We start from the raw sequence: 20,876 nt of genomic DNA on the forward strand, positions 1-20,876 counted from the left end.
CGTCGCGGCCTCACTGCCTCACTGCTGCGCCCATTATTTTTAACTGTACCACCATGTAATTGTATTATTGTATATAGTACAACTTAGTTGTGCTTCGAAATTGGCTTATGAGCCAGGCCAAGATAACTTTGACTTAAACAAAGTCTTGTCAATTTATACGATGCGCCACCACATTTCTACATACAATTACAAGAAGTAACAAATGATACATAACAAGACCTACATAGGTATAATGCTCTGGACAAGACAATCTCTAACATGGGTAATGAATCAGTGGGAGTGGGTGAGTGGTTTATTTATGTGCATTATATTCGAAAACATATACCTCTTGCAATCTTTGCTGACATGGCCAAACTGCAATTTCTTGAGGAGATCAATAGTGTCGTTGAAACTGTATGGGCTCCTTCCATTGAGGAGGAGTCACCCCATGCCATTCCACCACACTGCACCCCAGTCTTCTTCACACCCCTTATGATCCTGATGTTATGCCCGGGTGCGGTGACTTCTTCAAATGGAATAGGCACGAAGCGCACGAGGTGGGAGTCTACGGGCCGAACGTGTCGTAACCCCTATGGCTGAGTTATTGCAAGGATCTGACAAAGGTCTTGTCTACTGGCGAGTCCCTAAGGTTGTTCGTGCGGAGAGAAGACGAGGATCAAAGCAAAGTAATTAGCTCAGTTGCAAGCTATCGAAAAACTGAGGATACAAGGTATGGTACGTGGGTTTATATACCCCTAAGTAAGAGTACCGTACCAGTCGCGAGCGACGCGTATCCGCAGCAGTCAATGAACTAATCTTTGAAATAAATAAGAGTCATCCGGTGTCAGAGATGGGGGTAGGGATGGAAACGAAGGCTATACCGGCTGTGCAGTTGATGCGCAGTGAGGAGCCAGACACCAGATCTATAGTACAACATAAAGGCAATAAAAAGGAGTCAGTCGGACCACGAAGTGAACATCTCACCGATCAGAAGAGCGGTGAACGTTACGGATCAAGAGTGATGAGTCTCGACAGGTATTGGAAATACCTGGACAACCGGAGATCCGAGGCGTCCCTGTAGCATACGCACTCCCAGCACGACGACGACCACCAGCGACGCGACGAGACACGTGACGCATGTGACTGCGAGAAGTCGAAAAAGGAAAGACCCCTGGCAGTAGTGTAACATCACCCCCCCTCTAAGGTCCTCAGACCCTTGAGGACGGGTCGGAAGTCGCATTGACTGGGCGGGTGGATAAGGGTCGATGAGTAGTGTAAACGTGGGAGCGCGTTCTATTGGCGATGGGCGACGATGGTGATGGAGAAGACGGCTCCTCGAGGGCCGGAGTAAAACAGGAACCACGTCCATTGCGGCATGACCAATGTCCCAAGTAACGGCATTGGTAGCAGGCATGTTGATAGAGGGGATGCTTGGGGGGTACAGGGGACTGTCCTCCGAGATAGTAGCGAAGTTGATCTGCAGGGATGGGGACAAAGGGAGTTGCAGGGAGAGGGTCGGTGGCATGGACGGCATTATGATAGTTTTTATGGATACCGGCCCACGACGCGTCCTGTAGGAGTACCTCCCAAGCGGAGTTATGAGTCCCTGTTCCCAGATGAGCACCAACCTCTTTAAAAAGGTCCCCGGAATCTACAAACCCTAGTTCAACGGCGCGCCAAGCCTTTTCTTTCTCCTGATCTGAGACGTCTTCTTTTAACCTGACCTCGATGGGTTCGACTTCTTTAGGGATTATCTGATCAAGAAGTCGGGAAGCAGGCGGAGCGAGGAACTCTCCAATTTGTTGTTGACGTAAATGGTGATAAGCCCCTCCTGTGATGGCCTCAGTAAGATCCGAAGAAGCTCTTTTGAGCATGTCGATCATTACGACTTCGGATAGGGGCGCGGTTCCTGCTAGCTTCCGAGTTCTGATCTTTGACACCAGTCCATTGATTACGTCTGATGCTCGGTAGATTTCAGACAGCATCCCAAAATATGTAACTTGTTCTGGTGTGCACCCGTTAATGTTGTCCCCATCGTGGAAGACGTCAAGTGCCCGAATAACGTCCAAGTATTCAGCCGCTGGGATTGGTAATCCTTGCTGGTCCATCCTGGCAGAGGTGGCTGTGGCAAGGATGTCGAGGGCCGCGCGATGACTTCAGTCTGAGTAGGTAGAGAAGGCGGTGCGTAAGTGGGTAGATTTGGGAGCATCGGTGGCACCGGAGCCGGCAGTTGAGTTATCGGGGTCATGGTCAGGTTTCGCCTTACCCTTTCCCTTGCGGCTACTGTCCTCACTGAGGGGGACTCTGACCTTTGGGGCAGGGGCGTGCCTGACCGTGACTCCCTGGAGTGGGCACGGTCGGAGAGTGCGGGAGAGAGGGGGCGATATCGGATGGGGCTGGGAGATGGGCGAGGAGTACCCTGAGACATAAAAGCTGGTGGGGGACGTTGGAGGTGAGGTCGGGGCATAGATACTGACGGGGGGTATGAACCCGTCGTCGTCGGTGTGACAAAAGGATTCTGTGGGGGCGGGGAGGTCGGCATAGTCGTTTTCGGTGTTTACTGAGCAAGGGGAGTCCATTTAATTCTTGAGGTGACGGGCGAGCTTGTACTGGTCAAGAGCCTCTACAGCGTGCTCCTTTAAATGTTCTTCGGGTTCCCAGGTGTTTGACAAATGGGGAAACCCTTTCCATTTGACCAAATATTTCCGCTTGCCACGACCATCAGTTTTGTGATTTATTATTGACTCCACCTCCCATTCAATTTCATCGTCCACCAATTCCAGAAGAGGGGCTGTGGGCGCAGCACCGTACGTCTCGTTCTCGGTGAACGGAAAGATCTGAGAGGTGTGGAACACCGGATGAACCTTCCAAGTGGCGGGAAGGTCCAGTCGGAACGCGACAGGTGAGACGACTTGAGTCACTTTGAAGGGGCCGAGTCTTCGGGGTGCTATCTTGTCGCACTGGTTTTTGATGCACAGGTAGGTCGTATCCAAGAGAACTTGATCTCCGACCTTGGGCGCAACATAAGTCCCTTTTGATCGAGCCTTCATCAACTCCTGTGCCTTTTTATGGGCGAGGGTTGCGATGTCTCTGCTTGCTGCGAGTTGTTCTAGCCTTTCTTCCACCGAGGGAACCGGAGCTAGCCGTTTTTCTGGGTAAGGGGAGGGTTCGTAGCCGAGGATCAGGGAAAAAGGAGTCATCTGATGCACTGAATGCACCCGGGAGTTGTGGGCGAACTTGGCAGAGGGTAATTTCACGGCCCAAGAGTTCGGGAAATCCGAACAGTACAGCCTTAAGTATCCCTCCACTTCCTGGTTGACGCGTTCGCTTTCTCCATTGGTCTGAGGGTGGTATCCAGTCGACAGCTTCGTCTTGACTCCTATAGCCTTGTAAAGTTCCTTTGTAAACGAGGACGTGAACTGCGGGCCTCGATCGGAGATTACTGACTCCGGCACACCAAATCGGGCATAGATGAACCAATGGAAGAGTCGGGCGATCCTGATGGAGTCAATAGTCTTGTGACACGGAATGAACATGGCAGCTTTAGTGAGTCCCTGATCGACGACCATGAGAATCGAATCGTATTTTTCTTCTCCCGAGATGGGGAGATCCGTAACAAGGTCCATTGAGACTTGTTGGAAGGGAAAAGGTGTTTTTGGGGTTTCGTGGGGAACCACCGGTGGCGTAGGAGGATGGGTGATCACCTTCGTAGTTTGACACAACGGGCATCCGGCAATGTAGGCTTTGATGTCTTTCATCATTCCTTCCCACCATACTTCTTTTCTCATCTTGGCGAACATTGCTTTTTGTCCTGGATGTCCTGCCGATTCGTGATCATGGTAAGACTTCATGCAGTGTCGGCGGTGATCGGGGGGAATGTATAACCGGGTGGTTCTGAAACGTTTTGTTCCATCTTCGGCCGTTGTTACGTTGCTCGAGGGTTCCGGATTCTTCGGGTTTTCCGAAGCATCCTTTACAATTTCTTGGTACAGCTCGGTCGACACTGCATATACTCCTCTAGCTCCTTTGGCGATTTCCTCATTTGGGCGAGCTTTCGAGAGTACATTCCCCTTTGGCGTTTCCTCAGACGGGCGGGAATATGGTTTGGTGTCGGAGTGAGTTTTTGCTTTCCTCATCAGCAAACGTCCAACGCGACAAAGACGGTTGATTTTGCGTTGTTTTTGTAGTTTTGTAAGCAAAAAAGTGGGAGAAACGAGTCGAATTTGGGAATCCACCCCCCACAAAAGCCAAAGGTCCGGGGGAAGGACCGTGGCAACAGGGGCAGGTTCCGCTTCTTCATTTTTGTGGGATAAGGTATCGGCAGGGACCTGAAGACATCTGGCCTGCCAAGAAAACCTAATCGGGTAGGACTGAACCGTAGCAGCCCACCGTGCTTGATGTGGGGTAAGCTGCTGTGGTTCTCGGTAGTATTCGAGATTCTTGTGATCCATAAAGACCACAGTGGGTTTGACAGGGGATAAAAGGTATGGGCAGAATGCCTTTAAGGCGCGAATGACAGCCAGCATTTCCAAATCATAGACTTGGTAACGCTGTTCGGCGCCGACCAGCAATTGAGAGAGGTAGGAACAGGGGTGCCATTTGTTATCGGAACCCTTTTGCGCGAGTACCGCACCAGTGCCGAGTTTGGAAGCATCAGTGAACAAAGCGAAGGGTTTCGAGAAGTCCGGAATAGCGAGGACCGGAGCGGAGCATAACAAAGACTTCAGCTTTTCAAAAGCCGTGTCACACTCTGGGGTCCAAACATATGACGTTCCTTTCTTTGTAAGGTCGTGAAGTGGACGAGCGACGCTTGAAAAGGAAGGGATGAATTTGCAATAGAAGTTGCAGAATCCGAGGAACCAACGAAGTCCTGTAAGATTTTCAGGGGCTTCCCAAGTACTAATGGCGTCGGTCTTCGTGGGGGAAGTCTCCAGACGTCCTTTTCCTATAATCATTCTGAGGAATTCTATTTCTTCGGCCTCGAAGACACATTTGCTGATCTTGAGGCGAAGTCCTTCTTTCTTGCAAATTTCCAAAAACTCTTGAACACGTGTCCGAAGTTCTTCTTTTGTCTTGGCGTGGATTGCCATGTCGTCCATGTACCCAACCTGTTTTCCTCTTTGGGACACGAAGGTTTGGTCCATATACCTTTGAAAGGACGGAGGTGAGTTGCATTGTCTGAAAAACATTACCGTTGGTTCGAACAATCCTCTAGGGGTTATAAAAGCCCCTTTCCACTCATCTCCTTCTTTCACCCTGAGGTTAGTGAAACCCCAGTGAATATTGAACTTGGCATAGTATTTGGATTTGACCAGCTCGTCGAAGAGCGCCTGTGCATTAGGCAGTGGATGGGCATCGGGAATGGTGAATGAATTGAGATAGCGGTAATCTTGTATTAACCGCTTCTTGCCATCCTTCTTTGCCACGAAAAAGACCAGTGCTGCTTGCGGCGAAGTCAAGGGTCGAATCTTCTTGCACTTCAAGTTTTCGTCAAGGAATTCATCGAGGACCTTCAGTTCCTCGGGCAACATGGGATATACCGAAGCTTTCTTGGGTTTGAAATCCTCTTTTAGGCGGATTTCATGGTCCAAACCAGGTCGATGGACCGGTAGCAGGATATCCTCTTCTGAAAACACTTGAGCGAATTCTTGATACTCCCTCGGAAGTATTACTTCCTCCTTAGTCGAGGATAGGGTGGCCTCAAGTTCTGTAGACAAAGTTGTTTTGTTAATCGCACTTACCGCCGGTTCTTCCTTGATTGAACCGTCCTTGTTGAATTTTACGGCATACCCTTCGTAGTAGGGAACCTGACTGTTAATGTAAATGTCAGTTTCTCGGGTAGGCACAAACCCATCATCCCAACACGAGATCTTGTTATTCTCCCAATCCATTCTTGGTTTGTAGAATCGAAGGAACGGCATTCCCAAAAGGATGTGTTCCTTTCTGACCAATGGACCGACATAACACTTGATCCGTATGACACGATTTTTGATGATGATTCGTATTGCGACCTTCCGAGTTACCCATTCGACATCCTTTCCCGTGAATGAAGTGGTCTTGAACCGAGTCTTGATGCGGTAAGTCGGGATTTTCAATTTTTGAACAATTCGCTCCGAGATGAGCAACACCTCTGCACCCGAGTCGATGCAGACCATTACTCCTGCCTTGTAATCCAGCAACCAGACTCTTCCCAGAGGAGAACCAGCTCGCATTGTTGATTCATCATCTGTGGTAGTAGTACAAATAGCGGATAACACAGAAATGGGACCTACGTGAGGAGTTGCCGCGGTCCCATTTAAAAATTTACCCCATGCGCCTTCATCTCATCATCTGTTGCCAGACGATCTCCTACGTAAGCGGTCTTCGATCCATCAGAGGAAAGAACGACCCAAACGCCAGGTAAGGGCTTGGGTTTCTGGGATTTACAGTCACGCTTGAAGTGACCCTTTGCTCCGCATTCGAAGCACGTTACGTTTTCATTTGATCGGCATACGTTTCGCCTTCTTTTGTCGACATCCATCGCATCAGGATCTCGGGAGTTTCTGCGATAGTGGATAAACTTTCGCTCGTACCGGGACTCTTTTCCTTCAAGGATATGTTTGGTCGCGATCGCCGTTCTAGCCTCTCCTGCGCACTGGATCCACTCGATAACTGTGGAAGGCGTGCGCCCTGAGTTGAGAACCCATTCGCGGTATTCCTTGTTGAGTCCCTTCCCGAAGAAGATCCCTGCTTCTCGTGACTCTTCTTTGAGTTGGGCCTTGTTAACCAACCCCGTAAACTCGGCAATATACGCTTCCAATTCTCTTTTCCCTTGCAAGATGTCGGAGAGCTGTAAGATAGCAAGTGTGGTCTGATCGCCGGATTCGAAAGTAGCTTTAAGACGTTCGACAAACCTCTGGAATGTGTTGGAATACCAGATGGTTCTGTCTAGAAGCTTGTTCTCGTTTTGATAATTCTCGGTGAACGACATGGCGGCTCCCTTTGTCATATATGTGAGGGCAAAAGAAATCTTGAGCGATTCTGTGTTGTAGACATGTTTGTTAAGGTTAAGATAACCTTCCACTTGGGTAACCCAAGTCTGAAGCCCATTGTGGCTTCCGTCGTATTCTCCGGGATGCCCGACATTAAATTCCCGACCTCCGTTGGGTGGGCGGACATCATACAAGTCATCGCCATCTTCGGCTGGGGCCTTACCCTTACTGGACCCACCAACGGGGCCCTCTGGGGGAATTACCTTTCTGAAGTTCCTGGCGTACCAAGCTCGTAGAGCCAAGTCCATGGGCGTACCTGTTGGGAAGGGATCACTCGACTGACCTTGACCAGCAATCTTGCGCCAGTCCTCTGCCAAAGAGTGCATCTGTCTTTCCAACTTCTCCTTCAGCTCCACTTCGGAGTATACCTTCGGCGGCATCTCAGGGGCTGATTCTCCGTGACCGATTGTCATGGACATAATGGGTGATTTGCGTGCTTCTTGTTCTTCTTCTTCTGAACTAAGCACAACTTCCGATTCCCTAAAACGGGACAGATAAGATAACCGGGGATTACTTGCTGTGGCTGACGGCCCAAGTCTTCCAGGTATCGGCGGCAAAGGCGGGTTCCTACCGAGTCCTAAAGGTGTATTATGAGGAGGAACCGGTGGTCTCGACTTCTGAGGGTTTGACACTTTGACGGATAGTGACAACGAAAGGCTGAGGGAGGATTTATTTCTCGAAAGAAACCTGTCAGTGTAGAGGGGTTATTTGAGGTGCACGAGTTGATTTACACGTAGGGATCAACGAGCGCTGACTCTAGGGAGGCGATCTATTAAAGCCTAATGGCTGCCTGTAGAGCGGTGGATTTGATTTAGGGAGGAGGGGTGCTTCTCAATTTTGTTATTGACTTTATTAAGGTCGAATTGAGGAGCGGGAACAAAGGCGAGTTAGTCTTTACATGTAGGGAGACCGACGAGCCTTTTCTTGATGAAGAACGGTTTGTTGAAGTTCAGTAACCAGGGACGAGTAGACTTTTCGTGAAGAGGTCGACGAGTCCCAAAAGCTGTGTAGAGTTTTTCGATTTTGTTATGCCCGGGCACGGTGACTTCTTCAAATGGAATAGGCACAAAGCGCACAAGGTGGGAGTCTACAGGCCGAACGTGTCGTAACCCCTATGGCTGAGTTATTGCGAGGATCCGACAAAGGTCTTGTCTACTGGCAAGTCCCTAAGGTTGTTCGCACGGAGAGAAGACGAGGATCAAAGCAAAGTAATTAGCTCAGTTGCAAGCTATCGAAAAACTGAGGATACAAGGTATGGTACGTGGGTTTATATACCCCTAAGTAAGAGTACCGCACCAGTTGCGAGCGACGCGTCGTGACGCGTATCCGCAGCAGTCAACGAACTAATCTTTGAAATAAATAAGAGTCATCCGGTGTCAGAGATGGGGGTAGGGATGGAAACGAAGGCTATACCAGCTGTGCAGTTGATGCGCAGCGAGGAGCCAGACACCGGATCTATAGTACAACATAAAGGCAATAAAAAGGAGTCAGCCAGACCACGAAGTGAACATCTCGCCGATCAGAAGAGCGGTGAACATTACGGATCAAGAGTGATGAGTCTCGACAGGTATTGGAAATACCTGGACAACCGGAGATCCGAGGCGTCCCTGTAGCATATGCACTCCCAGCACGACCACCACCACCAGCGACACGACAAGACACGTGACGCACATGACCATGAGAAGTCAAAAAAGGAAAGACCCCTGGCAGTAGCATAACACCTGACAGCAAGTGGCATGTATGATAGGGGGGGCCTCCACAGCAACTGTGTGGATGTACTCATCCAGGTGGGACCTGACATAAACATAGGCAATGTAAGTTTCCATCCCCATCCAGTGACAGTGAATCTTCTTGATCTTTGTCAGAGGGAGGTTGCAGAGCCTCATAAAACCTCTTTCAAAGAGTGCCCAAATCTTGTACTCAATGCCCAGATAAATGAGTTTGGAAGGATGGAAGGAATATGATTTCTTGATGATGCAGGAAGTAATGAAGCTGAGTAGGCATGCACTGCATTGGAACTTGCAGATAAACTCCAGGAGGTTCTTGAGGTCATCTGCAGAATATTTAGCAAGTGGGTGGGGACTTTAGTAGGTGAAATCAGTACATGCATCAGAGCAGAAACTCATAGACTTACCATGTGAACTTGATCTTGAGGAACAAGTCAAAAATTTCTGTAGTGAGGAATCTGTCCTTCACAATAATTGGGTTCTGATCAGTGCACCCCTCCCTGTCCTTGTCCTCTGGCATGAATTTGCCAAGTGAAAAGAGGTCAGAAAAGAAGGCTGACTCATTCACCAAGATGTTGTGGTTGAGTTTGTAAAGGAAATTTTCAACCAGGATAATGTATGTGCCATTTTCAAAATAAAAGTCAGGATGGCAGGTGGCCATCACAGTTGCTGGTGCTGAAGGACTAGTCATGATTAGGGCAAAACACCGGAAAGGTTAGGCCTAGAAAATTGTGCATTGAAATTATGTCAGTTATTTGTTTGGCTGTATGTGGGTTTAGGTTTCATGCGTCCAGACCTATGTATGTACTCTGTTATTGATGGCGACTTCACTCCCAAGTGCCATCCCTCAGCTACCTGTGAGCACCACACTGTGGCCATCCAATCTCCTCACTGCTTTTGACTTGCTATCCGAAATTTACCAGTGTGCTCTCCATGCCTGGACTCAAGAGGATGATGACTTGGTTCACTTAGACTGCCACCTCAGCTTTGATCTGTCTGACTGGCTCTCACTGGTGGCCAAGTCAATTGGAAGACTGCATGCAGTGCTTGCATGTTATTGAGACAGCATGAGGACTCAGTGAGTACATTTGAATAAATGGCTGCTGACACTAATGGTCTGTCATGCCAACTCATGATTAGTGTCAATGACACTGTAGAGATCCCAGAGCCTGTGATGGAAATTCACACTGGCTTACAAGGATGACCAAGGAAAGTCATCAATGTTGGCATTCTTGAGGAGGCCATTTCAACTTCAAGGCAAATCCACACCACCAAGCTTGTGTGCATCCTTGGAATCCACAGAAACACCTTATGTTCTTACATGAAGTCTCACAGCATTGAACAAAGATACACGAAGATCACAGATATGGAGCTCAATAAGCTTGTTACTGCATTCAAGAAGAGATGGCCTGAGTCCAGCCTTCACTATATCATGGGGTTTATGTGAGCACAGGGGATCTGTGTGCAACATTGCCACATAATTCAGTCGCTTCGAAGGATTGATTGACTAGGTCAAGCTTTATGAGACCACCACATGAAAACAAGATGCAAGTATCATGTCAAACAGCCAAATGTGCTGTGGCACATTGACAGCCACCACAAGCTGATCCAGTGGGGAATTGTCATCCATGGGTTTATCAATGGCTTTTGCCACACAGTACATCTATCTCCTTCTCAAGTTTGTCACATTTGTTGATTCACTCATAGGTTACCACAATTTGTGCTAGCAACAACAACCGGTCATCGACTGTCCTTTGCTTATTCAAACATGCTACTCAACAATATGGAATACCTTCTCATGTACATGGAGACTGCAGTGGTGAGAACATCAATGTTGCAACATACATGATCATGAAGAATGGCCACCACCATGGCTCGTTTATCTGGGGAATGTGAGTTTTACATTATTTTTGTATTCATTGTTGCTGATCATATGGATAGTTCAACTCAGAATTGTTGCATTGAGTGCTTATGGGTTGAAGTTGGATCCCAATTTGCCAGACACTGGTGTGCTTTTTTGCATGGCTTGAATGTGTTCATATGCTTGATATTGAAAACCCATTGCATATCTGGTTACTCCACACACTGTTCCTCACATTAATGATGCAGTTGATATGACGGAGAAAGAACGGAAGTATTCTTTCTAAAATCATCAGTCTGGGCGAGAAATGTCAGACGCAAGCTACATCACCTCACATCTACCTGGGTGTATCAGGTGATGTCGGTGATGATCGGTCGATACTGGTTATCACACCGATGTTGATAAATAAAAAGAGAATCCTAACACCGGAATCAACAACTTGGCATGTTACACAAACGTCACAAAATACTTGTTTCGTGCGGCATGTATGCCGTGAAGATACATATGTACAAGTTACACACAGACCATTCTCATTTGTTAACATAAGTACAGGGATTCGACACGCAGCAGTCAAAGGTTCATCGCTTACAACGATTCATATCACGGCGGCTCCACTACTTAGCTCCCCATGTACTCCGTGAGTCCTACTTCCTGTGTCTCAGTTCAACGACCCACTCTGTGATGTCTGCGATCGCATGACTTATTTCAGACTGCATCCGCGAGATCTGCAGCTGGGTGCGCTCGATGTCGCGCTGGCGACGCTCTATTAAGAGGTTGAGTTCATGGTCCGACATAAAGTTGGGGTCTTGGGAGCGCCGTGCTCTGCGGATCTGATATGAGGTCGGGAGAGGTGGAAGAGGTGGAGGAGATGGAATGATCGAGGGAGGAGCAAGTTGGCAACCTTGGTATGGGAACTGGGCAGGTCCATTGCCACTGTAGAAGCGGTCAATGTCATCCCAGTCTTCGTGGGGACTGGTAAAACTCGAGCGGGCAGAAAGGGCAGGGCTGCTGGGCGCCACGCTAGGAGGGGTGGGTGAAGTTAATCGAGGAGGTGAGTTTGCTCTGGGCAAGCTGGTGACGATCACATGGAATGGAGATGGGGGAGGAGAGGGCGTAGATCGCTTGGACAACTCGGGCGAGAAGTAGCTTGTACCGCACCAGGCTCCCTTCGAGCTTGGAAGGTGGAAAGTTTGAAACAACCCGGATAACGGCAGCTCGCTCGTCGGTTTTGGAGCAGACGACGCCTGTGGACGGTCCTGTCGGCGGAGCGTAAGTCATTCCAATTGAGCGCTACCTAGTTCGACAGAATCACTTGCCTGTACTACCGTCCATCCGGACTTCGACTTTCCCTTGTCCGTGGGGTTCGATGAGCTGTTTCCAACTGACATCTTCCCGTGGGCTGACACTGGCAGCGACGGATCATATACATGCGCTTCTAATGATTTGCATTTCTTGTTCACATCCATGATAAGTTTCTCAAGGGCGGCAGACGGCTCGACGGGCGTTAATCCTGCAGATTCTGTCCTAGAGTCAATGTCCTGTAGCAAACCCTGTGGCAGTCATAAACAACCGTTACATCGGACTATTCATACGAAGGGTGGGAGACATACCATGACAGAGCGCCAGCTGTTGAGCCACAACTGGATCTCGCTCGCTTTGTCGAAGACATTGGGACAAGACCTGGCGACTTCTTCCACCTGCTCCCACAGCAAGTGCCATTCTACGTCTAGTTCTTCTTGCTTTCCTGGAACGAGGTAGCTAAATTTCGGCATCGCAAGCGACGTCCCAGCGCAAAGGACGTAGAAGAAGGAAGACAAGAGGGTTCCTTGGCGCTCCTCAGCTGCTGTCCCTTCATATCTAGGCGCCAATCCACAGCATCTTCCTAAATGTAGAAAGGCTCCCCTAATAGTGGGATTTGTGTTTGCAGTTGTTTGGTCATCAGCCAACCTCCTGCCCAAATTTTCGTTTCGGAAGTTTTGAAGGCGCGCTGCTTGCAGACAGGCCAAAAGAGACGTCGCGTTCAATCAGGGCGTACCGAGTTCCCTGTGAAGAACCGACATAGATGCGGCATGTGGTGTGTCTTTTGCTGACGCTTTTGATGACGAGCTCACTGTTAGCCTCCAAGCAGCTAACTTATGTTACTTTGTCGTCGTATCCTCCGTGTGCACGTTCCAAATCTCTCATCAGTTGTACGACTCCAGGGAGCCCAGACTGTGCAGCACGGAAGACTCTCAGATGTCAAGCCGTATCTCAGACACACGAGACATGCCTCCAATAACAGGTGTGATGAGAGCGACGACGCTCCTGCTACATCTCCTCAGGACCCGGCTGTGGTTCCAGCAAATATACCTCTACCTCACACTAGTAATTCCCTCCCCAACCCTTACCCTGAATTGCTTGGGACCGTACTCCGCATCTCGCGGTACTCTGAACCAACGAAGGGGGTCAAAGAACTCAAGACTGTCGCGGGCAAGACTGTGGTCGAAGAGAGCAAATATAGCCCCTTTCAGGCCTACATGCTTCTCCGCGCGCAAGACTCTAATATCGCAGCCTCTCTCCCAGTTGACGTTCTCTGTTGTATCGCGCAGGGCGCGGTTAAGCATGGATGTCAGGATATCGTGGATAGTATTACAGCAGACGTATTGGCCGAGTGCAAGGACGATGCCAACTCTAGTAACACCCCCCCCAACTCACCCACAGTTATCGCTGATGTTGATATTAATGTTGGTGCTCCTCCGGAAGCTACCCTCCGCCACAACACCGACAGTCCTGATAGCAACCCTAGCTGTGCCCATGGCACATTTAGACTGCGGGACCGAGCCAGCGTTGCAGCGGCTCTCCTCTGCGTCTCGCCCCGTTATCCACATCTGCTAGCGAAAGGCACGGTTCTTGCACTTCTCACTCTCATCAACTCAGCTGGCCGGATCGACTCGCTTCCTGTCAACGCTGCCTGCCACGCAATAAGGACTGTCTGTGATGATGTTCAGCCGGACACGTGTACCCAAGATATCATCGCGCTTGCCCTTCCTCGCTTCCTGGGGTGGCTCAGGGCCTGGCAAGCGCCGACAGGTGCGAAAGCAGTGTCCTATAGGCCATCCGAAACGATCCTCGCAGCTTATGGCGTGGTCCATGGGCTCGTTTTGCTTGGGGACAAGGAAAAGGCCTTTGATCTTTTCCGCGCACTTACGGAGAATCACCATATCCCTCCTGACTCATTTCGTCATGTCGATATAAATGTCGATGCGAAGAGTAACGCTGGATCAACGACCAAGTATGATTTTAGTATGATCATACGCAACGTCCTTGCCCGTGCATGCTTCCATTGGGGCTGGCACCATCTAGGAGTGGAGCTCATGGTTGCAATGACCGAGACTTACGACGAAGGAGTGCAGACGGAACATAGCAAGAAATTGGTCTCAGGAATACTCGACCTCTTGCATACTGCCATTGAGTCATGTACTACCGAGCAGTTTCGACGCTGCGCCACCCTCATGTGTTCACTGGTGAGCGATATGGACATCCCAGAAGCTACTGTCTGGCTATTTTATAACCGCGCGCGGCTGCTCAGGGACGGCACGTCAGCAGAGATGTTCTACCGCCGCACACAGTCACCCCAGATGCCCTCGAGGGTGCGGTATATGTCTCCCAGGGGTAGGGCATTCGTATGGCTGATGAATTATCTTTCGGAGGAAAGGCATAACGTCCATCTTGCACGGTCACTTGCGAAGCAGCTTGTGCAATTTTCAGTTCCTATCCCGCCATACGAGCGCGCCGCACTGGTTTCCATGGTTGCAAAGAACGGCTTTGCGGAGTCTGCGCGCGCGCTTTGGGAGCGATATACCGTGGGGAAGGACCGTGAGCTCGTGGTTGGGAATGCCGCGGCAATGATCCGGGTGGTGTCTCTGTTCGCGAACCTCGTTTCTCGCACGCAGGAGAAGTTAGAGATGCTGAGAACAGCTGATGACGCTGAACGACTACAAGACACCATTGTGGAGAAGGAGACGAGACTAGCAGACATGTCGCAGTTCGCACAGACGGTGTTGCTTTCATTCCACAAGTCGAAGGAACCACTGGACAAAGCGGCTCACTCTGACTTGAACGCCCTGGCGAGAGGCTACTTTCTGCTTGGCAGGATGAGACAGGGGTTACTACCATACCGCGCACTGCTCCGGCGGAAAGAAATACCGGACCTTTACGACATCAACGTGGCACTTTCGGCTATTTCGCGACACTCGCCGCGGATGGCAGCAAATTTGGTGGAGCGGATGCTCGCGACCGGGTTGCATCCTGACGCGGTTACGTTTGGTACAGTGATGCATCAAGCGTTAGTGCAAGGAGACCTGGAACTCGCGGGCATACTGGTAAAACAGGCGCACGAGTATGGGTTAGAGACATTGTCAGCGAAGACGATGGCCGCACTGATCCTTGCGAGTGTGAGCGACAGGGCGGAAACTACGGAGGCTTTGGAAGCTAACCTGCGGCACGTGTGGGAGATCGTCCAGGTGACGCCACGAAGCAGTGTGGTACACACGCCGAATATAGGCGAGTGTTGCATCAGGGCGTCCTTGCATGTCGGAAACGCTAAGATGGCGTTTGACTTTTGGGATGAGCTGGTACGATGGAAGGCAGAGTGGGGTGATCATGAACAGATCCAGCTGCGGCGGAGTATTGGGAGGCTGGTGCGACGGCGCGTTCGGGAAGGGTCACTTGCGGCTGAACGGGGGAGAGAGATGCTCGGAGCACTTAGGCTTGGCGGAAGGGTAGGTTGACTTGGATTTCATATTTTCATTTCTTTTATCCGCACTGTCAGTAATAGATTTGAATAACACAGCTAATTGGCAAGCTCATGACGGCTTGGGGTTGTTTGTTGTGTGAGGAACCTGTCGCAGCCCTGAGCTACGTGCCACAGGGACAGCTAGGCTCCGGCGTGAGCGGTACCCGAAACGGAAGTCGGAGCCCAGAAACCCCTCCAAGGGGCGCCAGGCACACGGAGTCAGCTGAGTATGTAATGAAAGAAAATAAAATCCATGGAGGGATCTGGGAAAGAACAAAGGGCGAAGAAAAAAGGCGGTCCCACAGATCCGTTGAAGATTATAGGATAACATGGGAGGTGAAATCAGACGAATATCAGACAGACACTCTATGGACTCCCCGCGTACTGGGACCCAGCCTCCGGCAGCTGAAGACAGCACTAGCAGTCGACGGAATATGATGACCATGTCGATCGCAAGAGGGACCAAGTTGTCCAAATCAGGACCATCCCCCGGGCTCACTCCACCCGTCAAGAACAGCAAAGCCAGGTGAGTACTTGTGCGTCTGTCCACGTCGTCCGATGTATCTCCGCAGTCTTTGGTTTCCTCGTCCCCCGACGTATTGATATTATTAAATCACCGACTGTCTAGTCGTCATGTCAATTTGTTCTGCCGTCTTCCTCTTATCTGCAGGTGTACTGACATGCGTCTTCCTATGACACCACAGGCGGCAATCACAGAGTAAGTCAGGACACTTTCTCTCTGTCAACTCGCTCGAACCTCGGAAAATCCTCGTTAAATACATATCTCCATTCAGGCTGTGATGCTTGCAGAGCCCGCAAAGTGCGCTGTGCTAAAGATACCCAAGACCAGAAACAACCTTGTAAACACTGTTTGACCCTGGGCATACCATGCACGTATGACTACCAGCCTAAGAAACGAGGCCCCCCAAACCTGTGCGTACGTTCTACGTATGTAACCTTTACCCGAACACTCAGGCTTCACCCAGCTATCTGCGCAGATTGCAGCAAGCCCAAGCTACCGGAGGAACTTCGGGCGTCTCTGCACAATGTCGGGATGACAGCTCCTCAGACCCATCCATTTCCCCTTTATCACAAACCCTCACCAGTCAATCTCAGCGCAACGTGACCCCATCCTATGTTGCCCAAGGTCAGCTGGCTGTTGGGGAACCTTGCATGTCTTCATCATCAAACGTATTATCTCAACATTCTACTTCTACAGATACCTCATCAGATTGCTTCCACTCGGTAGTCTCGCTTCCTTCACAGGGCCACTACGGTGGATCGTTTCCCAGCGACCACTCAGATAGTCACTTGAGTGCGGAGTATGTCACCCACCACCAGCATCACCTCTCATCCCCAGTCGCTTTGCTCTCACCGAATATCCTTCCTCCACTCTCATATTACTGCAGACCCCACCGCCTCGAAGATATCGCACCGCAAGACATCATCTTTCTCATAATCGATCTCTTCTTTGACTTCGTGTACCCACTGACTCCGTGCGTACACAAGCCCTCGTTCATGGCGGCCTTGCGTGCGCATCGCGAGGAACGTGACCCGCTCTTCTTTGCGCTCGTCATGTCAACCGTCGCATCTACCCTCGTACAGGTACCTAGGTCATATGTGCCGCTAGATAGATCGACGGTGAAGAAGCTTGCAAGGACATGTTTCGAGGCAAGTAGACACATCACAGTTGCATCGTATGACCCTCCATCATCGACGCATGTTGTAATTCGATACTTGTGAGTCATCCCCTTTTTAAGTAATTCTAATGGCATTGGTTGTGACCTTTTGGGAAGTGATTGCTGTTACAACTTTTGCTCGGGGGTCGACGCGACGCAGCATGCGACCTACGGTGAGGCGGCACACATCGCTGTCACGCTCCGCATGCACGAGGAGGCATCGTATGAGGGACTTGATCCGATCGAATCGGAAGTTCGACGAAGGGCGTTCTGGTTGCTTTTTGGTGGTACGTATCACATACATATATATATTGCCTGTCCCGCCCATTATCACGGCGAATGAACACGCCGTGTCAGAAGCCAACCATTATCTGACGTTGTTTTTATCATCAGCTGACAAATCAATGGCGATCCTTCTCGGACGACCAGTGTGTTTCCGCGACGAGGACTGTACGGTGCGCTTCCCAGGGGAAATCGATGACGAATAGTACGTACCTCACGACGTATTCCCCAGTTCAATTTACAGAAGTTGTCTCCCACATATGTGTACCGTAGCATTACGAGTAATGCGTACCTCCCCCAACCTCAAGGCAAAATCTCTATTATCTCGGGGTTAAACTATGTTTCCCGGATCTTTGCATTACTTGGGGATATCCTTGTTCGAATACGTGTCGACAAGCGCTCACCTCCACATGGTCAGTTTGCTACGGCTCGTCTCGAGGAAGTGGAATCCCTGCATACAAGAATACTCGAGACTCTTGAGAACGTCCCTGAACCACTACAGTTGAAGAGGCAGTTTCCCGCTGGTTACGTTCCTACTGGAAGTAGTGTTAGAGGGGGGAATAGCGTTGGTACACTGGATGCCGGGGAATACCAGTACGGGACTGGATTCAGGCAGACGACGTTAGGCGAGGTCAAAGATTTCTTTGACAATCCTAAAGCATCTCGTGCAAACGCACTTAACCCCTTCCTCGTACAACAAGGAAATTTGTACGTGACGCAAGTAAGTGTCAAGTTTGCAGAGATGCTGTGTAGGATTGATGCTGACTTGACTGGCCATCACAGCAACTTGTGCGATTTGTGATCGAACAGTACCGAGACGAGCTTATTACCTTTATGCATGGGAACATTGATGAACGTCAGATGATGGAGGACCGGGAAGCTGTTGCGAGCGATTTACTGAATATCCTCCATAGGTAGGCTCGCTCTTCCGGTGTGTAAACCTCTTTTCTGACGAATCTTCTCCGTTCTAAGCATACCCATTCAATCTATCGCGACTAACGGTCCTTCATTGGTTAGTCCTATTTTCTCGTATTCCTTGCTGCTAGCGTGTCTCATTTAGACACTTGCAGGTTCATAAAGTGCGGTTTGTAGCGTCGACGTTACTCGATGCGGTTGGGAAGGCGGATTCAGCACCTGCATCTGCTGAACGAGCCCACGCATACCTACGTGAGTCTGCCTTGCCTCTTTTTGTTTCCCTCCTAATCTCTATGTTGAAGTGGATTTCTTATCGATCCTGTCGGAGATTGAGAGGAACTACATGTGAGTCTTCTCTGCGAAAGTTGAATCTTTGCGTTGATACGTTGCCACAGGCTCGAGGACGACCTGAATCCGGGAGAGAGCGCCAGATAACTGGATAATTCCCTTAGTGATAACACCTTTATGCGTGGCGTCCTAATGTCAAACCCTTCTTCTTCTTGTGGTCAGTATCCTATTTGATACGTTCAACTTCAGATCCGTTATTATTGGCTTATATTACTGTTCCTGTCCTCATTTAAAATTCTGGTGTTTCGCTATCATGTGGTTCTCTTCCTTGTGTCCCCTTTCCGTTTGCCATCGCCGACAGCTCAACTGGGCGACGAAGTAACCAAGGACCTTCCTCGAGCTTATTAATCTGTTCATGCCTATGTATCCATAGTTCCCGTAGTTCTCGGTAATGGCACATCCTCACTGTGCATTGTGGTTAGACGTGGGATGATGTGCGTTAGATGCGTGGTTCACGGTCTAAAGATGGCTTGTGCATAGCAATCGTTCTCTCTGTGGTATATAAACATCGTAATTGAAGGGTTGTTATATTAGTACTTGCTCCGTCTGTTGACTCTCGGAATTGGAAATACTGCTGTTATGATGCCTGGCACTGCCACCGCCCACGCACCTGAGCCCGCTTTCGATCAACTCTTTAAGGTGACCCCATCAGGCCGCTGAACGACTTATACTGGCCATTTTACTACAGAATAACGATGTCGTTTTCCGACACAGTGCCCGAGGGCGGGGCTAAAGGTAACCCTGTGCAGATCACTGAAGGTAAGGTTTCTTCGTCAAAGCTTTTGCTCTCTACTGTGTTGCTAATAAGTGTTGTAGATGAGGCTGCGGTGTATGATCGGCAGATACGTTTATGGGGACTCGAGGCGCAACAACGGTGAGTTTCTACTCGACACCTACTCCTGGTTCTCGCTAAGCCCTTCGGAATCTACCCACTAACTGGAATTGAATACTATTACCCGCAGGATGCGAAATGCCACCATTCTGATCGTGCGGCTACGTGGGACAGCGACGGAAGCTATCAAGAATATTGTCCTTGCTGGAATTGGGAAGCTCGTTCTCGTTGATTCGGACGAAGTCACGGACGAGGACCTTGGAGCTGGATTTTTCTTCCGGGAAGAGGACGTCGGAAAGAAGGTGTGTGTTACAATTCACCACTAGCCTTCCGCTTTTCACATTCGCCAATGTGGTCATACTTGCGGTAACGCCATACGACAGAAAGTCGAAGCTGCCAAGGCGCGGATAGAGAGCCTCAACCCGTTGGTGACAGTACAAACGATGAAGCACCACACCCTTTTGGAACGGGAATCGCTGGATGCATTAGTCATGAGTGTTGACCTGGTGTGCGTGACAGATTGGCACTGTGAAGGATTGGTGAGTGAGTTGCTTAATGGATGCCGTCCGGTGTAGAAATGGAAGCTGACGTCAATGGCACTGGAGATCCGGATAAATGAAGTCTGCCGACGATTCGGCAAGCCCTTCTATGCCGGGGGGACATTCGGTCTATTGGGATACATATTTTGTGACTTGCTTAAGCATGATTACATTGCACCGTAAGTAGCCTCTTTCCGGACTAGGTTCGCTCGGGCGGCGATGTGCTTACTGCGGTTTCCACTCCAACCATACACGTGGCAGTGATCGTTCAGCGCAGGGTGACGGGCCGAGGAGTGTGAAAACCAGCCAAATATATTCACCCCTGCACATGGCGCTGCGGCATCGATGGTCAGGTCTGACAAAGAGGCAGACCAAGGAGCTCAATCCAGCTGCTGTGTACGCTATACTAGGTACGTACACCATAGTGTAGATTGTTTCCCGGCTGAGTTCCCTCCAGCACTTTGGGAGTACCAAAAAACGAAAGACGGGAAAGTCCCTGACGGTGTTGACGCCACTCCGGAACTACTCTCTATCGCCAATGCAATGTTAGCAGAGGCTGAGGTGAACTCGCAAGTCCTCCCCACCATGCCCTCGGAATTGATCGAGTACGGGGTTTTGTTTAATCGTGGCCAAGACAGGGACGCTAATGCCATGTACAGATCTGTTTGCAGGTCTGCCTCGCATGAATTTTCGCCTGTCTGTGCGGTGGTAGGGGGGCTGTTGGCACAGGACATTCTAAAAGCGCTTGCTGCGCGCGAGGCACCAATAGCCAACTTTTTCGTCTTCGATGGCAACTCAGGGAGCGGCACCGTAGTTAGGATGAACATGTAGTTACTAGAGTGTATCAATGTAGTGTAGTGATATCAGACCGTGAGAAAGAGGATAGGCCAAGGTGCGGCTACTTGGCAG

General features: G+C 49.9%; 5 protein-coding genes across 5 annotated transcripts; 4 read left to right on the forward strand and 1 right to left on the reverse strand.

Annotated features, from left to right (window-relative positions):
• Window positions 1-10,271: 10,271 nt before the first annotated feature.
• Window positions 10,272-10,433, forward strand: F5J12DRAFT_713502 (uncharacterized protein; the record flags this gene model as incomplete). Its single annotated transcript, XM_051740836.1, has 1 exon — window positions 10,272-10,433. The coding sequence occupies one exon, from the start codon at window positions 10,272-10,274 to the stop codon at window positions 10,431-10,433; it is 162 nt and encodes a 53-aa protein (XP_051604465.1).
• Window positions 10,434-10,940: 507 nt separating this feature from the next.
• Window positions 10,941-12,418, reverse strand: F5J12DRAFT_803613 (uncharacterized protein). Its single transcript, XM_051744464.1, has 3 exons — window positions 12,209-12,418; window positions 11,915-12,148; window positions 10,941-11,854 (listed from the first exon to the last, which is right to left on the reverse strand). The coding sequence occupies exons 1-3, from the start codon at window positions 12,368-12,370 to the stop codon at window positions 11,243-11,245; spliced, it is 1,008 nt and encodes a 335-aa protein (XP_051604466.1). The 5' UTR covers window positions 12,371-12,418; the 3' UTR covers window positions 10,941-11,242.
• Window positions 12,419-12,540: 122 nt separating this feature from the next.
• On the forward strand, window positions 12,541-15,481 carry F5J12DRAFT_762791 (uncharacterized protein). Its single transcript, XM_051742146.1, has 2 exons — window positions 12,541-12,672; window positions 12,727-15,481. The coding sequence occupies exon 2, from the start codon at window positions 12,734-12,736 to the stop codon at window positions 15,365-15,367; it is 2,634 nt and encodes an 877-aa protein (XP_051604467.1). The 5' UTR covers window positions 12,541-12,672; window positions 12,727-12,733; the 3' UTR covers window positions 15,368-15,481.
• A 44-nt stretch (window positions 15,482-15,525) lies between these two features.
• F5J12DRAFT_803616 (fungal-specific transcription factor domain-containing protein) lies at window positions 15,526-19,007 on the forward strand. The gene is made up of 11 exons (XM_051744465.1): window positions 15,526-15,898; window positions 16,077-16,090; window positions 16,167-16,305; window positions 16,359-17,111; window positions 17,169-17,338; window positions 17,445-17,538; window positions 17,607-18,054; window positions 18,117-18,247; window positions 18,306-18,345; window positions 18,404-18,500; window positions 18,551-19,007. Exons 1-11 carry the CDS (start codon window positions 15,702-15,704, stop codon window positions 18,595-18,597), a joined length of 2,130 nt encoding a protein of 709 aa, XP_051604468.1. The 5' UTR covers window positions 15,526-15,701; the 3' UTR covers window positions 18,598-19,007.
• A 196-nt stretch (window positions 19,008-19,203) lies between these two features.
• On the forward strand, window positions 19,204-20,854 carry F5J12DRAFT_803640 (uncharacterized protein). Its single transcript, XM_051744466.1, has 8 exons — window positions 19,204-19,355; window positions 19,413-19,470; window positions 19,559-19,730; window positions 19,812-19,967; window positions 20,034-20,146; window positions 20,229-20,377; window positions 20,425-20,572; window positions 20,627-20,854. The coding sequence occupies exons 1-8, from the start codon at window positions 19,292-19,294 to the stop codon at window positions 20,796-20,798; spliced, it is 1,032 nt and encodes a 343-aa protein (XP_051604469.1). The 5' UTR covers window positions 19,204-19,291; the 3' UTR covers window positions 20,799-20,854.
• Window positions 20,855-20,876: the final 22 nt, after the last annotated feature.

Source organism: Pisolithus orientalis (genome assembly GCF_024613125.1).
Source record: "Pisolithus orientalis strain OTSU chromosome Unknown F5J12scaffold_3, whole genome shotgun sequence".
Classification (NCBI taxonomy): domain Eukaryota; kingdom Fungi; phylum Basidiomycota; class Agaricomycetes; order Boletales; family Pisolithaceae; genus Pisolithus; species Pisolithus orientalis.